The sequence below is a fragment of the Amblyomma americanum genome, chromosome 4, assembly GCF_052857255.1.
Source record: "Amblyomma americanum isolate KBUSLIRL-KWMA chromosome 4, ASM5285725v1, whole genome shotgun sequence".
Lineage (NCBI taxonomy): Eukaryota > Metazoa > Arthropoda > Arachnida > Ixodida > Ixodidae > Amblyomma > Amblyomma americanum.
In genome coordinates this window covers 120621258-120635541 of record NC_135500.1, presented here as the reverse complement: position 1 = coordinate 120635541, position 14284 = coordinate 120621258, and the positions used below count along the sequence as shown (strand labels likewise).

The window sequence follows — 14284 nt, the reverse complement described above, 5'->3', positions numbered from 1 at the left end:
GTGTATGTGTGCGGGCGAAGGTTGTGTTTGTGATGTGCGTGTGAGGGTATGCATTTGTGAGGGGATTCGTAACAGTGCGTATGTGCACGTGCATACTTGTGTGTGTGTGTGTGTGTGTGTGTGTGTGTGTGTGTGTGTGTGTGTGTGTGTGTGTGTGTGTGTGTGTGTGTGTGTGTGTGTGTGTGTGTGTGTGTGTGTGTGTGTGTGTGTGTGTGTGTGTGTGTGTGTGTGTGAGAGAGAGAGAGAGAGAGCACATGCGCGCACGTTGCGGACGCCAGCATAAATGGGTTGCCCGTTGGCTGGTCGTAATTCTCACGGTCCCTTCGTTTGTGTGCTCTCAGCTGCTACGTGTTGTTGTGGGCCCCCAACTGCACTCGCTGTCGGGAAGACGACACGAGGAAGGCAGACTTGCGTACTCGAAGAATGCCGAGGGAGAGAGAAATAGAGAGCGCGGGGGGAGGCGGGGGTCAACATCGCGAACGGACCCGGCGCGTTTGAGCGGGCCATTTGCAAATTCTGCGCGCGCGTCTTGGTCAGCGCCGCGAGAGAGACGATTCCGCGCGCTGGTCGACTTTGCACGCCGCGTCACGACGTCCTCAGCCGTCCATTGCTCGTGCGTGCGCAGGTTCGCACGGCGCACTGGCTAGGGAGAGAAAAAAGAATGGTTGCGTGCTTCTGAAAGCTAAGTGACTCGTGTTCACGAAGCCATAGTTCTCTCTGCTTGCTGACGAGAATCGGTGAATGGATTCGTGCGAAGACAAAAGGTGGCGAAAACTCTAGCGGGAGACCGCGTTTGCACAAAGACTGGAGTACAAAGGTTGAATTGAGCTTGCGCAGGTATGCACGGAGAGGCGGAATGTATAGAGTGAGGCTAGTAGAATAAAAAAAAAAATATGGTAGGTCTTTAACGTAGTTAAACCTCGTAGACGTGCGAAAGCATGTGTTTAGCCTGGCTGGCTCATGGTTTTGCTTTGTTGGGTCGTCGGCACGTCTCTGTAGTTAAGTGCAATTAAGTGGACTGTAGCAGGTTTCTCACATGTGGCGCCGATATTCGACTCAGGTTAAGCTCTGATCGAGGTTGAATTGATCTGATCTGTTCGCGCCGCAGATGAAAGTTGATGAAGACGACGATGTGCAATGCACAGCGCGAGAGTCACGAAGGCAACAACAACACGAGAGTGCTTGTAGTTTAACACGAGGCGTGATCGGCTGCGACAATAGCATAGTGATTTCATGCAGTGGCCAGCGAAGCTGAACTGTTCGCTCCGCTGCTAGTTCGAAATCTAGTCGCGGCAATATTTAATTTATTTCTGCACCCTCAAGGTCCTGCAAGCCACAAGATTCATGGTTGCGTTCGACCCCGTAAAGTAGTGATGTCGCACTATAACTATAGCCTCTTCCTGCCCTGTGCTGCAAGAGCTGTATAGGACAGCGTCGTTCAGTGGTTGGACTGTGATCTCGACGCAGTTTTCAAAGCGGTGACAATTAAGTGACGCTGTGCTGACTATATGGATCGCTACCTGCAGCGATGGCTCAGTGACCCGTATTAGTAGTCTTGCATAATGCATTTCTTGGCAAAAATACGGCCCAGTGCGGTTTTCTATTGAGAATTTCTCGCCAGATGGAGGAGGGGGCATCGCTACCCCACTTACATCTGCCTGACTGGATGTCAGTGTGTTTCCACAAATGCGGAGCAGAGAGATACCCACTGTCTCCCGCACACACACGCAAACTGCTGTCGTCCTAAATGAAACTTTAATCTCCTTAGCTCGTAATTATGTAATGGTCAGAGCTTATGAAAACCTGCGAAATCTGTGGGCCCCGTTTTGTCGAAGGTCATGTCTCCCCTCCTTTGGGGTAAACTACTTGCCGCCAGCCAGGTGTAAGTTACGGGCGATATAAATGTATAAAAAAGAAAGTGCGTTGCTACATGCGATGGCAATCAAGAGCCGCATGGTGTGTGGTTGCAGAGGAAGTCCAACTACCTCCTGGGCTGGCTGTTCGTGTCGGTGCTGTTCTTCTTTCCCGAGTGCGGGCTGGCACTCTTCATGAGCCTCCAGTACTGGGTGAGTCTCTTGTCTCTCCTTCTCTGCCTGCATGCACGCTACGGGCCTCCACTGCTGTGCAGTATGTACCTTTATGTGCCTGTGCGCGTGTCCTTGTGTGTGCACACCTGTCGAGTGCCAACGCCAGCGTGGTGTCGTTTGACGAGCAGAGTATACAGACCACCGTTGTAACGTGCGCATGGTTGTACTCAGCATTTCGATCTTCTTAAATTTTAATATTTCTTCTCGAGCATTGCGCCTGCTATAAGCTCTACAGCAGTAAATTTCACGGCAAAAGTGCCATATTATATCTTCTGTCAAGCTCTCTCCTAAAATGTTTTTAGAACAAGGGAGCATTGAAGCAGTTATTGACAAACGTACTCTTGCTCTGCTGTCAAAAGACGCGTTGTACCCGTTGCTTCTGAACAAAACATGTAGCCAGGATTTTTTTTTTTTTGGAGGGGGGGGGGGGTGGCGGTGCCCTGCACAACCTTTTCTAAAACAAGTGCGCGTTTGTGTGCGTGTGTGGGGGGAGGGGGGTGCTGGGCAGCGCACGACCGGCCGACGAGAGCAATACCACAAAAGGGAAGGGGAAGTCCCCCCCCCCCCCCCCCCCCCCACTTGTTTGTGTGCTTGAAGGGTCCGCAATAATTTCGCTTCAGGTATTGCAGTGCGTGGAACTCACCCGCCGTTCAAAATCAGGACAAGCAAACAAAGCGATACGGCTGGATGCTGTTGCCGATAAGCAAAGATAACAAAACGTTCCACGGCGACAGCTATGCCCTGGAGGTCGCGCTTAGCAAAGCTAAGCGCGAGGAAAGAATAAAAGATGGCGCTAGCTGTGTGAGAGGCTGCTCTCACTGTCCTCAATGTTTCTCTCACTGTGCGTCATGGGGCATGATTTACATACAATGCAAACGTTCTGCTCGCTGAACTTCAACTGCCCACGCATCTAAGCTTGCTCATATCTACGCCGGCTACTCGGTTGCTTGCGCGATTTTCTGTGCTTCCCACAGTACTGGCAACGCTAAGAAATGACTCCACGCGCCAAACTGATTTCTTTTTTATGCCTCTTTCCACCGAATTTTCTGTCGCCGTGCATAACAAGCGCGCTCACCTTGCGGCGTTCAGTTTCACTTCACCGTGCGGTGACCCCGAACTCAGCGGTCATCCTTTTGTGTGCCGTCTGCGCAGAAACTCGACAGCAAGGGCATCGCGGAGCTGGCCTTCTACATTGCCCGGGCGGTGATGAACGTAAGAGAAGCACCACTTTCACGCCCTCTCTCTCTCTGCCTAAGTGTCCATCTCGCTTCCCAAGTGTGTCTGAAGCCGTTCTTTACGGCAAAACCCATCAGTTAGCTCGTCGAGCTGCGCGACTACCTGGGGCATTATGTCGTTGCAGGTGCGACGCGCTAAGAGAACCGAGTGCTCTGATAAGTGTCTGAAGCTAAATGCAAAGCCATGGATGCCATCAGTTTTTTTTTTAAATTATATATCCTGAGTACGGTGTTTGACACCCGCCCAGCATTACAGGCACCAAAAGGCTGGACAGTGTACAAAAAACAGTTACTCCTTGAGTTCCGTCAGCACTTTTCGACGAGCGAGAAAAAAAGAAAAGATAGCACACGACATTTTCCGCTGAAGACTTTAGATCTGATCGCACTGACGTAAAGGAGTGCAGCTTAGGATGTTGAACGGGGGCTGTGGTATGTGTTGCTTGTCGCATTGTTCCAGGCCGAGTACAGTCTTCGAACGCCTTTTCTCCGAAGACCCTCGCTGGATGCGACTCGGCAGGAGCGTACACCCGTGTATTATACACTGCGCGGAGTTTGGGAGTATAAATGGCCGCCGTCAAAAGCGACCGTGCGACGCTATCAGCGCGCGCTCAAGCGCCTTCTCCAAAATAACACTTCGCTGCTGCGACGACAGCGCCACTGGGGAGCGAGCACGGCATAACGACCCCTTAGCGCGCGGACGAGGTTCCAGCGCGTAATTTGCGGCCCTCGCAGTGAGGAGGATGGGACGGGGCTGCTCAGAAGTCCGTTCTCCGCTCCTCCATTCGTCTTCTCTCCGCTCTGCGCGGCCGTTTTCACACGTGGCTGCGTCCTTGTGCGCGACCTCATTGGCGCAGCAAAGCGTGAAATCCCCCCCCCCCCGCCCCCCCCCCCCCCCCAAGAAACAGCTGGGAAAGCGCTCGCCATAGGCGCTGCATGGATCCAGCTGGACAACCGCTTGCGGGCTGATGCGGTACGCTATATGAATCGAATTCGAATCGAATTCGAATCGAATTGCCTTTATTTCCAAAAGTATACAATTTATGGGGGATTCAAGGAAAATGTTGGTTGTAGCTACTCGACGGGTTTTAGACCCTGTCTGAGGGAGTAGAGGCAGGCATATCACTAATGGCATAAAGAGAAACGTACGGTTGGATCAAATTTAAGCTATCAAACAGAAATGCAATAGAAGAAACGAAGCACAAAATCTAGGAAATACAGTTTACACATGGCCAACAAAAAGCAGTAATAGCATAATTTACGAATAAACTCCAAGGAAGAAAGAGGCAGGATTATACAGTTTGCAGAGGCTAATATCCAAGATGAAAATCCAACGGAATTGATCAGTTTATATTCGATATCGAGTTCCTTTCTTTTTAAACAAAAATACGTCCGCATTAGTGCATTCCAAATTGTGTAAAAGGGGACATTTCGCACCAGATAGCCCTCGCGACCAACGGTTGGTCCGTGGGGAGTGCAAACGTCTGCTGATCCCCCTTCGTGGTCAGTAATAGGTGCTTTTCTTAGGAAATAGTGGTTGCGGCAGCCACTGGCTCCCAACTAATGGCAACCAGTCCCGAAAGCACAAACCACCCCTTTAGCACTTTTAGTAATTTGGGGCTTAGTACTTCAATGCTTTGTTTTGTGTTGACCTTTTTTTTTGTGGGGTGGGGGTGGGGGGGGGGTGGGGGGCTGCTTAATTCGAAAGCACTGCAGGTGGTTGTCTCATTTTCTTTCTGCCTGACAAAAAATGGCCAGAAAACACCCAGGCCTTTCGCCCGCTGAACGGTTCACAACTGCAAATGTGTCAATTAATTAATTGACTTACAAATACATCTGTCTCTTTTGTTGGATACATAGCAGGGGCGGCTACAGGGCGTGTTAATACAACAGCAACATTAAGTAACTTGGTTAGAAAGCTTTTTCTGAAATTGATTGGTGTGCAGTGAACACAGAGAACCACCATCTGAGTTATTTCATAATTCGACATTACATAATTCTAAATTTTGTGGAAAGGAGAGAGGAAAAGTTGGAAACAGTTTAAGGATGCCAAGGATGGAACTATGCTAGTGCGCCAGTCCGCCGGGTAACTCGCGCAGTATGGGCGACCAATGAGATAGGCTCGAGAATGCTAGTCGATCCGTGTACGATGGTGTGCAGCATGACTAAACGGTCACACGTGCGTCGATGTGACAGTTGCTCAATTGATAAAGGGACAAAGCTACGACTGTATAAGGGCTGTAGATAAATCCAATAGCTTTTCTTTGAACGCATTCTAATTTGCAGATGCTGCTGATGAGGTGAGGAGACCACACTACAAACACATACTCGAGAACACGTCTGAGTGATGATTTATAAGCAGAGGTGGGCATCTGACCTCAATAATAATAATAATTGGTTTTTGGTGGAAAGGAAATGGCGCAGTATCTGTCTCATATATCGTTGGACACCTGAACGGCGCCGTAAGGGAAGGGATAAAGGAGGGAGTGAAAGAAGAGAGGAACAAATAGGTCCGTAGTGGAGGGCTCCGGAATAATTTCGACCACCTGGGGATCTTTAACGTGCACTGACATCGCACAGCACACGGGCGCCTTAGCGTTTTTCCTCCATAAAAACGCAGCCGCCGCGGTCGGGTTCGAACCCGGGGGGCATCTGAAATCTGGACCCCACCTCAACCTCAAAAACAATTTGCCGACCACACTCAACCTGAACATCATCAGTTGAGGTTGAGGTCTCCTTAGGCGCCCTCACCTCACTTTTCCTGAGGCCACTGCTGACCTCACTCAGTCTCAACCTCACTCAACCTCACCTCAAATTGTGAGGCTGCTGGAGCTCAGAAAACTAACGAAAAACAAAACAAGAAGCGATTAAGAAGTTTCTCAGTTAATAACAATTCTGAAAATCCTGTGAGACAGGAAAGCCAAAATCATGATGATATTATTTAATAAGGTGTCTACAGACGCTATTGATATGCACGCAATAGGAGAAGCTTATAATCTGGGATGAACTCTCAGAGAGTATATGACCTGCGGGCAGGTGTGTCCCATGCGCGGTTACCACCGGTACGTCGGTGGGTACTTTATATGTGTCAGTACTTGGCAACCTGCTTCGTGCATACTTGTTCGTATTGGAAGCCTCTCGCTCATTCACGCACGAACCGGCAATTGACAAACACAGCCCTTCTACGCCATCTACCAGAAATTGGGAGGAGGGGGGAGGTATTCGCGATACTCGTCGATGTGCTTTCCAATGCGGCGGTTGTGCAGATGCATATCAGTATATTTCGATTTTCTAGCTCTATCCGGCATAGCGAGAATGCTCTTCTCAGTCCCCTGTATGTTGCCTTCGAAAACACTTAACAAGCTGCGACGACTGTAGTACACCAACAGAGGCACGTTGTATTTATGTCTGCAGTGTGTAGAAGCGAGCGGCTTCTTTTATTATTGCGAAAGCATTAGATGGCTCACTTTCCAGGTCATACCCGCAAATAAGCTTCCTCAAGAAACGGCGTCATGCGATGTCACGAGACGACGATGATGATGACGACACATAATTAATCGATGCTAATTAATATAATTTGGTACCACTAAGACTACTTGGTATTATTAGTGATGACATCATATGAGTGTCACGTCATACCAGGCCACGTGACAGCGATGTAATGTGCCATCAAATCTAGTCACGTGACGGCGCTGTAATATGACATTATACCTACTCACGTGACAACGATGTAATTTCTCGTCATACCAGGCCCCCTTCCAACCCCCTTCCACCCCATTTCAAGATCCATATGGATCCCACATTACTACACATGCGCGCATGACGCATTACAAAGAGTGCCCTAAACTCGGCCCTCATCAAGAACATTCGGATTGTCCAGCAGGTAAAAGCGCCAATTCTCATGTATGACATACTGCTAATATCATGCAACGACACATGCCTGTGACTCTCGAGATGATGGCAATGATGATGATGCTAACATTGTATCCTTATGAGCCCGGGGAAGTCTGATGTACCGCTACCAAAATAAATGTTGCCAGAATATTGATTAAATATTGTACATTACCTAGCAACCGAAGACAATTATTGTGCGGTAAAACAGGAATACCTGCAGCTAATAATTAAGGGTGATGATGTTCCTGGGAGGTCAAGACCCTCCCCCGCTTGCGCCACTTCCACCCAGGTGGCGATGGTAATGGTTTCGAAATCCTGAGAAATATCCGATGATTCGGTGAACCCGCGGCATTTAAAAAAAAAAACGGCTAGATTACTTCGTCGAACACTGTGCCAACTATTAAAATCACACGGGTCAAAACAACTGGCCTAGAATGGGCAGCGTGAACCGCTCTCTCTTTCAAGAGCACCACGGCTCTCCGCTCAAATTTCCCCGCAGCGAAATCTTTACCGAGCCCCCCCCCCCCAACCCACCCACCACTCCTCTCCATACCCCGGGGAAAAAAACCCGCCTAAGTGCCCATACGCCTTAACAGAATTCTGGGTACCATTTCGTCAACCAGTCTGAAACAAGCTGCTTTAAGGCAATCACTTGTTTTCCTTCAAAACTGAACTAATCAATGGTACGCCAGCATCCTCGAAGTTTTGTACCCACAAGCACCGCGCGATCATTCAGCGAAGCCGTTTAAGATGAACGATGGGTCTCTGCAAAATAGTGAAACGACAGATAACGTGTAGTGCCTGGTCGTCTGCAAGGCGGGCCGCCAACCTAGCTGATCCCGTACGAGAAAAGAAAAAAAGAGAGAATTATTAGAAGCGTACAAACATATTCATAAAAAAAGCAAAAGGAATCAGCTACCACATCATCATACATTCATTATAGTTTTGCATTTTTTCGCCGCTGCAACACCGCTATGCTGGTGCGTTCTCCTCGCGTTGTGGTGTTTCGGCATAATAAGCGAATTTCCGAGAAGGAACAAGGAGCAGGAGACCAAAGGGAGGTTATTCGGAAGGATAAAAAAGCGAAATTATATTTGTATCTGCTTGCATTATGGAACGGGAATATACATAATTAGTGTGAGATTCGAAAGGGGAAGTCACCGATCAAAAGCTTCGATGGTTTTATGCAAGTTTTTCTGGCGTCGTGCTCTTTAAATCAAATCAGCAGGTGTCATTGTTAGGAACCACCTTAATCACATTCTCTCGCCTGTGCTGACTACTGCAGTTTCTGTTAAGTCAGCTTGTAACGTGCAGCAGGATCGCCCTTATTCGACCGCAAGGCAAGAGCCATGACGTCAGCGCCGGCAACGAGCATGAACACGAAGCAGTCTTGCTTTGGGCCATCCGCGCTGCGACGAATTTATTGCATGCTTATTGGACTGGACTAATTTGTTTGCGGCATCAGACAAAGCTACCGCGGGTCAACGTGAGTTAGGTGCTTTGCGCGCTCCCGGGAGTTTGAGCCGACCGGCAGGCAGCCGGGTGCTACGCCGGCAGGGCAAGGGGGAGGGAGAGTGGCGTGCTGTGACAAACACTCCTTCCGGGAAGACCAGATAGGTGCGTCTTCCGGTAGGCTCGGACTGAACGGACATTACGGCGGAGCACCGGAAGCTAAGAAGGAACTGTGGCATCCGGTTGTCCAAACAGGGAAACCGAACACCAAGCGTCGTCACTGCATGAACATTGCGGCGGTGTCCTGCAACTCAGCTTCGGAAGCGGCACTCGTCGGAGTTAGACGTGGCAACTGCAAAAAGCCTCGACCTCAAAATTTCTATCTCACTGAATGACGGCCTCACTCAACCTCAAACTCACGCTTGAGGTCGAGGTCTGATTTGCTGACCTCACTCACAAAATTTCGAGCCGTCGCCGACCTCACCTCAACCTCACCTCACGACGTGAGGTTGGGGTCATTTTGAGGTTGAGGTCGACCTCATGAGGTTGCCCACCTCTGTTTATAAGCTATTGACTTGCATTTATAGTTTAGCGCCACTCTAAAGAGCTTTTCAGACAAACAAGTTTTCGCATTGTTGCGTTGCAAGACACTGCTGGCCTGTGGGCCCGCGAGCTCCGGAAACTGTTTGTGCCGCGAACGCTCCGGCCTACCCTCGGCGCCGCAGGGTGCCGGCCTCGTCGCGGACGCGGGGCTCATGTTCGGCCGAAGACGCGCCCCTCTCGGACTTGACATGTTTATGAGGGTCGCGAAGCACGGCTATTCCCCACTCCTCTCGCGTCGGAACTCGGGTTGGCCTGGATTCGGCCACCAGGGACGCTTCCTTCTTGGAACCCGCAGCTTGGTCACGTGACCACGCCGTTCGAAAACGCGACCGTCAACGGACAAAGGGAGTCTTCCTCCGGCAGCGGAATAGAGCGGCTGCTCGGGGAGCCAGTCTGTAGCTTCCAAGGCCCTGGGGCCCTGTTTTCTTCTTTTGGGTCAAAATCTCTAAATAAGGACCCAATTCCTAACCCTCACGGAGTCCGCAGCCTGTACCTCGCAACAGCATGCGCACTACCTCAACCCTCCTTCCCCCTTTCCCCTTTGCCAGCAGCGGCCTCTGGCATACCCACTTTGGCGAATGACGTTCTTTCGAGAAAGTCCATTCCCCAATCCTGTATAATCTTCTTTCTCTTTCGAAAATTGCAAAGTAGGACCCATCATGACTAGTGGCCAGCTGCTGAAGGCGGTAGTTTTTGTTCGCGAGATACTGCGTACGATGCCTACGTCGTATATACAATTCGGAGAAATCTCAGCCACTATAAAATGAGTGATATAATAATCTGTAGCTATAAAACTGCAGTATGTATATTGTACAAGTGTCGCATGGTCGCTCTGCGAATTGTATTCGCTGCTTTTTCCGTGGCAGCTTGTCAGAATATGGAACCAAATGAAAGTGCTGATCGGTTTTTGCCTTTCTGCTCGCCCTGTTCATACTTCGCCCACTTAACCAGTTGGCGTTGGTTGGCGCAGGTGGTGTGCATCGTATGCGTCCAGTCGCTGTACACGCAGTGGAAGCAGGAGAAAGCCGTCATGCGCCGCCTGCAGAACCTGAATGTGGTTGGAACACTTCCTTCTTTCCCTCCGCTCTCGTTGCATTAAGTGCGTCTTCGTCTGCGTGCATGCGCATGTGTCGCTGTACCGTCGTAGCCACAGGCGTGATGGCCAGTGCCGTGAAGGGGAGGTATAAATTAGCACAAACGCAAACCAGAGCGCCAGCAAAACATTCCTTCTTTTTTTCTTTTGGGACGATCGCGCTGCTCCGTACTACTCCCGTTACTAGGCGCATTGTGTCGTTGCATAGTTTGCATATGTACCACACACTCATAGTAAACGTTTTCCGGACTCCTTTTTTTTTCCTCTTTCTGTTCGTGCTTTCGCGGTGAAACGGATTAAAATAGATGCACACAGCAGGCGCTTTAAAACCACTTGCTCTGAGTACGCTGAAAGCTTGTATACATAATGTTAGCTCTGTCTTCCAGAAAAATAATGCGTCCAGGCTAATCGTGCGCCCGCGTCGCTTTGTGAAGCTTTATGGTCATAATAGAAAACCGTTTGAGTATAGTAGACAGTCAAGCCTGGCATGCACATCCTCGCTGCTCTAGCGCGGTGTTTGTATCCTGAACCCCTTGCAGGTCACCTCGTACCGGGACCTGGCGCCCAGCAAGAGCAACGGCTCGGCGGGCCCCTCGAGCAACGGCGTGGGCAGCGCCAGCCCCGGCGCGCACCGCGCCAACGGCAGCGCCGGCGGCTCGCTGTCGTCGGCGTCGAGGCCGCGGTTCGTGACGGCCGCCGACAGCGAGCCCACGTACATCATGGCGCACAACTCGGCCCTCAAGCGGAGCACCTCGTCCGTCTCAGGACTCATGGTGCGCGCCGTGGGCGGAGGACCGCAGCCCGGAGGGGGCGTCTACAACGCCGCCTTCAACGGGAGCCTCAACGGCTGCGTGCTGGGCCCTTCGGGCGTCGACTTCTACGCGCCCAACCCGGCCCTCTGGCCCGGCCCCAGCCCGCGGTCGGAGTTCGACGCCTCCTCCTTCGCCGACCTGGTGGCCCGCGGAGGCCCCGTCGGTGGAGGAGGCCTTCTCAACGGCTACCGCAGCATGTCCCGCTCCACGTCGGAGTTGAACCGGGGCGAACCCTGGACGACGGCGCACAGCGCCGTGGCGGCGTCGCCGTCGCCGCTGCCCAGTGCGGGCCCCGTGGACTATGCGACGCAGAGCCTGGACAGACCCAAGTTCCGGCGGCAGGGCGGCGGCCGCAACCGCTGGGAGGTGCTGGACGTGCGCGGCTTCGGTGACGTCACCCTGGAGAGGCTCCCCGAGAGGCCCTTCCAGTACCTCAACAGGCCGGGCTCCGTGGTGCGAGGCAATGACTCAGACACCAGCTCCAGTCACAGCATCAGGGACATCGCGCTCTGATGTGACGAGCTGACGCAGAGACGTGCCGCCGTGACCCGAAGCGTTGCGGCGACGGTCGTGCTTGGCGGTGCATCGTACGCTCGGGTGTTTGACGATTGGTGACTGTGTCAGACTCTTCGCTTTTCACGTCCCCGCCTCCCAATGCAATTTCATGACCAAGCGCGTTCTATACCGACTTCCCTGATTGTGAATCGCGAACCATCCGTTCGTGCTCGAGAAAAACAGACGTGCAGTTACAGCAATGATGCATTGTTCCAGAGTGTGGTAGACAGCTTATTCCAGTTATTACGAAAGATCTGAACTACGCACCATAAAGCAGCTCGCCTCTTTCTTGAAATGTGGTATTCGCAGTGCGCCACACGGGCAGAGATGCGCTTCGGCTCATGACGTAGACAGATATGGCCCCGAGGGTTTTTTGCCACCGTGGGATCTGAACATCCTGCCATTTCCTCTTCTCCTGCATGCCCGGGGGCCCCGTCGGGACGCGCTCGGAGCGACGACTGCGAGGCTTCGAGTTCCCGTGCATCGCTTTATTTTCTGGCCAAACGATAGGCGAGGCTAGTGTGCAAACGCCAGCAGGCCGTGGTTGCACATCAAAGTGAAGTCTCTATGTAGGCGTATCGATGGTACAAATGCGACGTTGCCAAACTTAAAGGTCTACGTTCTCGGCTCAACTAGATATAAGACGGTGCAGTCCAGGAGTACTATACTGGCAGTTATGATTATTTGTTACGGTAGCTATAAGTTAACGCAGCACCAAATGTAATTCTTGAACACTGAAACTTTCAGCCTTTACAAGTCGTCTGGGACACGTGCCTGTTAGACGTGTTGAACGTGTACATTGGACCAGTACGGCCAGTAACAAAGGGCAAATATAGGCTAGATAGTTCTTAACACAGTTCAGCGGTGCATGGACGTTTCCAGTCAGCCGACGTAGAAGTTACAGATTTTTTGAATTCATATGCGAAATGCGCGCTGGAAAACGAGGTAACAGCTGTCCGTGCTGTGTTACGATGAGTATATATAGGCTCAAAGACGAGGCTGTCCAATTTTCATCTTCCACGGCGTCTTCGTAACTTATTTCGCGTTTTACCTCTCTAACGTGTTCCGCAATGACGTCGACATCCCGTCCCCATCCGAGCAATAAAGGTGGCTTTGGTAATGCTTGTCTGGAGGTGCTATCTAGTGGGACTATGCAGTGCGCGATGGGGCCTTGGCAAGGACTTTCAGTGGCGCGTACGTATCCAAAGAAAAAACAACCGGTGCATGTGTCACGCAGTCTGCTTTGCCGAAAAGCGTCAGTGTAAACTTGCCACACCGTCCCTTCGCGGTTATGCATGCCATGCAGAGGAGGCTGCACCTTCCAGAAACGTGCGCCGCTTAGCACAAAAGGCGATTTTGTCTTGTGTAGATATTCCGCGCTCCTGTACATATAACACAGTCGCATGTCAGGCTTCGTTCATGACGCCATCGACGGCGTTCCGGAAAATTTTAATTTTTTTTAACCGTGTGTGTTGTGCGTGTGTGCCAAGGACGCGTATCGTTCAACAAAGCGCAGCTTCACTTTTACCAATAGCAGATTTACAGAGAGCATTTTCTGCACCTCGCTTATATCTCCATCACCTTAGAGCACACCCGCCTATCTTCGCTACAGTATATGTCCCGCCATTCTGGTACATTACACCATATTCCATCCTGGTTAAGATTCTAGGATCATACGCGTTTGATCTTACTGACGGCCCGCCTTCATTGCTTTTGCGACGTTAACCCTAATGAATGTTAAACAACCTATAGCGTAAACCAACAACTACGGTCTTCGTTTCAACGCTCGTTTGGTGCAGCCCGTCGAATATTATTCTGGTCAACTCCCTTGCCTTTTGTTTGCCCCCACCCCCTCCTCATTTTGCCATCGAGAAATGGAAGCCGCGCGTTGCAATGCCATATGTGCACACCACGCGACATGCCTTTTACTTGCCTTTTGACTTGCCGCCATCGCACGTTCCATTAACCGAGTGACGTTGAATCTATAGGATGCATTTATGTAATAATACACGGACCATCGCGTCGTGAGCAACGCTTCGTGCGCCACTTTTACCCCGTTCGTTTCACAACTGAAGTGCATTGAGCTTGTGTTTTATTATTGACTTTATCGAAGCCACGGATGTGAATTTTTTTGTACCCTTTGTTCTGCAGAATAAAAAAGAAATGTCGCTCATCGCATATTTCTTCGCCTTTGTGTGCGTGTATACATATACGGTAACTGTAGATAGATAAGTTTATTGATCCGAAGGAGTCTGTCGGAAATGGCCTGCTATACTCTGCACTGGGTAAGGGAAAGAGGAGAAGAAGGAGGGTGTGATTGGCGACCGTGTGGTTAGTGAAGAGATGAGAATATGTACGCGCACATTTCGATGTCATCGCAATCGCGAGTCGAGGCCCGTGTCGCTCAAAAAGCGTGAAAACGGCCCTTAGACAGCTATCCAACCCTTCGGCCAGACGCCTAGCAGTAAGTCCTCCGACAGTGGCCCGCTGTCTAAACGCTTCGAGGAGAAGCAGCCAACGTTAGTCTTTAGCGCACGTACACTGGGCAGTACATGC

General features: G+C 50.9%; 1 protein-coding gene across 2 annotated transcripts in view; it reads left to right on the top strand.

Moving 5' to 3' along the window:
* Positions 1–13908, top strand: part of Rcd6 (Reduction in Cnn dots 6) — a 96810-nt gene extending 82902 nt beyond the window's left edge. Inside the window, exons 4-7 of one of the 2 annotated variants that reach the window (XM_077661615.1) lie at positions 1971–2066; positions 3240–3299; positions 10239–10322; positions 10901–13908. In XM_077661615.1, coding sequence (XP_077517741.1) covers positions 1971–2066; positions 3240–3299; positions 10239–10322; positions 10901–11686 — 1026 coding nt within the window. In that variant the 3' untranslated portion in view covers positions 11687–13908. Of the gene's footprint in view, positions 1–1970; positions 2067–3239; positions 3300–10238; positions 10326–10900 lie in introns of both variants that reach the window. The other variant, XM_077661614.1, reaches the window with a different exon arrangement.
* Positions 13909–14284: the final 376 nt, after the last annotated feature.